The following is a 5,054-nucleotide window of genomic DNA, read 5'->3' as shown; positions in this document are numbered from 1 at the left end:
GTGTTTGGCTTTATTCTCTTATCAGAAATTGCCAAGTATAAAGTGACAAGAAATGCAATAGAGAGAAAGCTAATGCAGGTTTGTGTTGGCGAAGTTGAATTATTGACCAACTGGTTTCTCCTTTTCTCTCTGATGTCCCAGCTTCTAACATTAGCTAATACCTATCTAGAGAGGGCTTTGTCATGTGGCAGGCACTGTTTGAAACACTGTAACATGTATGAACTCACTGAATCCTCAAAACAATACCAATATTTAGGCTCTGCTAGTATCCGTATTTTACAGAAGTGGAAAGTGGGGTCCAGAGAGTCGATAAGTTACGTGTCCAAGGTCACACAGCTAGTGGGCAAGCTTGCCAGCATTTAACACTGGACAGCTGAGAGCCAACACCTGAGTTCTTTGTGTGCTACAGTCTTTGCTCCGTAGGATATAAATGGGCCACTTCTTAGATATTCCTCTTAGGTTGAAGTATATACACGAAGAAATGTGCTTGTGAATGTGTCGAGCCGATGAGATTTTAGCTAGTTTTTCTTCAGTTTCTGATATTTTTAAATTATGGCTCTTACAAGGAAATAATACATCAGAATCAAAGAAAAATATCTCCCCAGTAGAATGCAGTAGCAAACTGTAGCAAAGCCATTTCCTTGGACCCACCGAATGACCCCACTAAAGAACAGTAGACCCTGAGCACGCTGCAGCTTTTCTGATAAGCATGCAGTCTTTGGCTTATTTAGGATGGATAAAGATTAAATTTTTATAACGTCTCAGCACAGCAAAAGAAAAAGCATCATTTAAGAAAACAATGTTTGTGCTACGGAAATATTACCGTATAAGCCCATGTGCTACGGAAATATTACCGTATAAGCCCATGCTTCTTTGTCTCAAGGGTGAAAAACAACCCGACCATCGCCACCCGTAGCGACAGACGGTTGGATTAGACTTGCAAGCATTTCACTGAGCCACTAGCTCTGCTGTTCCTTCAGTTCCTTCTTCCCTTCTCTTACACGCTTGTCCTTTATTCGCATCCCTGACGAGTCTTTCTATCTTTCACTGGCTTTCTCTTTCCCCCGGGGGCCATGACTCTAGGTTTTTCTGCAAGCGTCAAGACCCTCCACCTTCAGTCTTTTCCCTCAGGCAGCGAAGGCGTTCTCAAAACTTCCAAACTCCGCAGGGCGAACTGCTTCCTTAATCTGTTTCTCCATGCCTGGCCCCTTCCTTACTCACATCTCTAAAAGGCCGCATATTGAGATGCTCCGCTAGCACCTCAGATTCGAGCAGAAATCACTCCAGGGCATTCAAACCGCCTCCCCGCCCAATCTCCGACCACCGATAGCTTTCCAGGGCTTGTCGAAAACCATCACGGTTCCTTTGTGTAACGTTCAAGGTCCCCACCATCTGCCCTTGCTCTCATCTCTCTTTCTCTCTGTTTCCTGGAGATCCGCGGACCCAGCAGGTCAGAGCTGTGAGGCAGACTGGGAATGAGATAGAGCTGGGAGGAAATCCTGGCCCCTCCACAATCAGGCTCTGTGACCTGGGGACAGCTGGGCAGCTGCTCTGAACCTGTCTGCTCATCTGTCGAATGGGAATGGAAATTACCCACCCCACAGGCGTGTTCGGATAAGGACATGCGGTAGCATGGGGAAAGGACTTGGCTGTCACTGAGTAATGCTCCATGAATGGCGGCTATTATAATTATCAATAAGGATTTAACGCCTCCTCTGTGCACAGCTCTGTTCCAGAACTGGTGTCGGAAATGTGATCTTTGCTTCGCTGTCTTTGAGCGTAAAGCAGAGGCGGCCTGTTTCTCACCTCCGTGCCAAAGTCAATCTCCGAGTCTTTCTCACTGGGGCTTCGTAAGCGTCTGGGCCGAGGCGTGGGAATGTCCTGCAGCAACGCATTCTCTGCCTTGGACTAAAAAGTCAAACAGAAAATTACTGCTCCAGAAGGTCAGGAAGGTCAGGAATGCTATGAAAACCAGTCACCAACTCGGTGGACCAAAATCAGCAAAAAATACACGCTCTGTCTCGTAAGGTGATAACAGCAAGCGCAGTGGTTTAGAAACATGACATTAAATTCTTCTTAGGAATGATTTCCATCTGCTGCAGTGTTCGATACGACATTAACATTTAAACCGTGAAAACCGCGTTTAACGGTCATCAAATCCACACGGTTCTGAGCAAACAAAGCCAGCTAGACAAGACCCGAAGACTCGCAATCAGCACTGAACAAAATATTCTCTCACCCTTGCAGCTTGTAATTTCTCCCTCATCCGTCCCCTCATGAAAAATTCTGCAAAGCCTGTTCTGGAAGCTGAAGGAATTGGAGGTAAGTCTAAAAAAAAATATATAAGAAAATTACTTTACAAAAAACATTTTTTTTTTCCTAAAGGGAAGATTAGATTTTAAAAAAAGCAGAGAATATAATTTTGTTTTGCAGATTTAGAACTTTACATAGGTAAATGTGAAATAGCACTGACCACGGTCCATTGGATATAATAAGAACATGTCTTGGCTTCTTCGAGATCGATAGCGAAAACCTCGCTCCTGCCTGAACTGTCATATCAACTTAGCTAAGAATAAAGTGAATGACATGTGACTATTCAAGACCAGTCACCCTTCCCGATTCAGTTAACATGGGAAGAGGCTCTCAAATTTGTTGATTAGAGGACCAGGCTTGTCAGGTGAATGGATGGCTAACGAGCTCGGGGTTTCGGGGTTCACCTCAACAGCGCCGATGCCTTCAATCAGAGAAACCCTATTTATAGGCTCAGACAGCAGCCCTGGGCTACAGCATGGAGATGACATATATTTTGTACACATTAATAAACATGTATGTAAATATCATGAAGTGTCGTGCACCTGTTACGTGTCGGGCACCGCGATACGCGTGTTAAGTGGGTTTTCTCATCAGTCTTATGCCATCCCTGCGAGGAGGACCCAGGGGTGCTCGTCACCAGGAAACTTGGGGACGAGGACTCCGAAGCTCTCCGTGGTGAGTGACTGGCTGTACAGTCACACACGGAGGATGTGGGATGTTTGAGGTTTGGTCCCAGTTCTGTCGTTCCCAATGCTCAGAACCATTACGAAAGAGGTGGAAACAGAACCAAGCATTTGGAGGAACGGAATGTCGCCATGCTCAGAGCAGAGGGGCTCTACTGGGATGGAGTAGGAGATGAGACTGCAGGAGTTTGGGGTGCAGTTATGGGGAACCTTAGATGCCACATTAGGAGTCTAGAATGTATTCTCTGAGCAGTAGGGACATCTTGAACAATGTAGAGGGTGGTTGGGGTGCAGGGGGAGAGGCACGGGGGACCCCAGCTAGGATGTCCTGACGAGGTGAAATGAGAGGGAGTCAGTGGGAGCAGTTGAGAAGAGGCCACGAGATGGAAGGGACAGTGGGACCTAGTGACGACAGGGCTGCACCTGTTGCATGTGCAGATTCTCAGGCCACACCCCCCACCTGCTGATGCTGGAGGTGGAGCCCAGCAAACAGGTGATTTAAACACACACTCAAGTGGGAGGACCCTGGTTCAGAGAAAGAAGGCGAAGGTGGATTTGACCGAGGTGATTAGGCGTTAGAGGGCGGTGGGAGAGAGAAACGAGGAGGGAAAGCCAGGCGGGGTGACACTGAAGCGAGCTTGTCTGAGTCTGAGGTGCGGGCACATATGGAGTGTGTGTGTCCAGCTGGGGGAGGGTCCAGGCCTGAGGATGAAGACTCTGGGAGCACTGCCAGCTCGGCGAAGGCGGACCTGGTGAGAAAGTCTTTCTGACACTCACAGGCATCGGCGCTGTTAAAAGAGGAAGGCTAACGAGTGAAAGAAAAAGAGGAGGCTAGATGTTTATTAGAAGGTACAAGGAAAAATGGCCGCAAGAAGGAAGCAATGCCAGGCAAAGGCCTCTGCTTGCGACAGGCTTGCAGGTTTCCGCGGCACCTGCTTTATGCAAACGGAGACTGTGGTCACCGGCCTCAAAGCATCTTCTGTGGCATGGCCACTCAGTCTCTTAGGCTGTGCTTTCTTCCTTTTGTGTGATAAGAAGACATAAAATCTTACTTATATCAGGATCCAGCACAGAGGCATGAGATAATCACAGTAAGGATTATAGTCTTGCATGTGTGGGCTGAGGTTCAAATTCGTTAAGAGAATCTCGATGAGCTCAATGAAACGGCCTGTGGCCTTCTTTCAAGTCGCTTAAAAAAAATCAAGTCATTACTTTCCCTTTTAAAGATCATGCGGCTGCGGTAGATCATGTCCCCTGTTGTATATGCTCAGAGACCCGAGACTTATCCTGTATTGCATTTGTCACTCTATTCTATTATTAAATAGAATAAAGTCATTCTATGAATAAACAATCCACCCCAGATGCTATGGCCCCCAGCCACACAGGGCAGGTACACAGTCAGTGTCACTAAGCGTGTGTGGATGGCCTGGGTGGATAGGGAAGGTTTCTGGTCTGAACCTCCCACAGCTTACCAGTCCCCTTCTCCAGCTGATTCCCCACTTGCTTCTGCCCCCCAGAGAGAAATCCTTTCATAGTTAACAGTAAATGCCTTTGAACATGAAAAGGCATCTTGTTTATTTACTCTCTCTCCTTTTTATAAAAGAAAATTCAGTTTTTCGAGTTTACTTAAAATAGCTACTACCTACACATGTAGTTAGCTAGACTAAGTTTTATGAATTATTCTTTAAGCGTCACAAGATATTTTATTTAAACACTCTCTTCTGAATAAAGAAACCAAAGTGGTTTCTTTCGTATTCATTTTAAAAACCTTGGAAACGTTTGACATGCCTGATTTTTAAAAAGCCTGCTGGTAACATTTAGAAGGCGGAAAGATTTCTAAATCAGGTCTGTACAACGCGTCGGTGACACAGCATTTGCTCAGCTAGAATGTGACCAGCTTGAGAGCCAGGACCATGTTGGCGACTTTGAGACCTGGCACTTTGTAGCACTAATTCAGTGAAGGAAAAGCAGATAAGGGAACCACAAGAGTGTGAGGGATACGATACTTAAAAAGGAATTTCAAAGAAATAAAAAAATAAATAAAAAAATGAAGGTGAT

At 45.9% G+C, this 5,054-nt stretch overlaps 1 protein-coding gene across 1 annotated transcript in view; it reads right to left on the bottom strand.

Annotated features, from left to right (window-relative positions):
- Positions 1–5,054, bottom strand: part of CC2D2A (coiled-coil and C2 domain containing 2A) — a 117,900-nt gene that overhangs the window by 81,525 nt on the left and 31,321 nt on the right. Inside the window, exons 6-8 of the mRNA XM_023533927.1 lie at positions 3,699–3,801; positions 2,240–2,328; positions 1,709–1,908 (exon numbers count right to left, since the gene is read on the bottom strand). Of these exons, the coding sequence (XP_023389695.1) occupies positions 1,709–1,908; positions 2,240–2,328; positions 3,699–3,801 (392 nt within the window). The remainder of the gene's footprint in view (positions 1–1,708; positions 1,909–2,239; positions 2,329–3,698; positions 3,802–5,054) is intronic.

The sequence above is a fragment of the Pteropus vampyrus genome, unplaced genomic scaffold, assembly GCF_000151845.1.
Source record: "Pteropus vampyrus isolate Shadow unplaced genomic scaffold, Pvam_2.0 Scaffold5, whole genome shotgun sequence".
Classification (NCBI taxonomy): Eukaryota; Metazoa; Chordata; class Mammalia; order Chiroptera; family Pteropodidae; genus Pteropus; species Pteropus vampyrus.
Note: the sequence above shows the minus strand (reverse complement) of the source record. Positions and strands in the feature narration are given on the sequence as shown.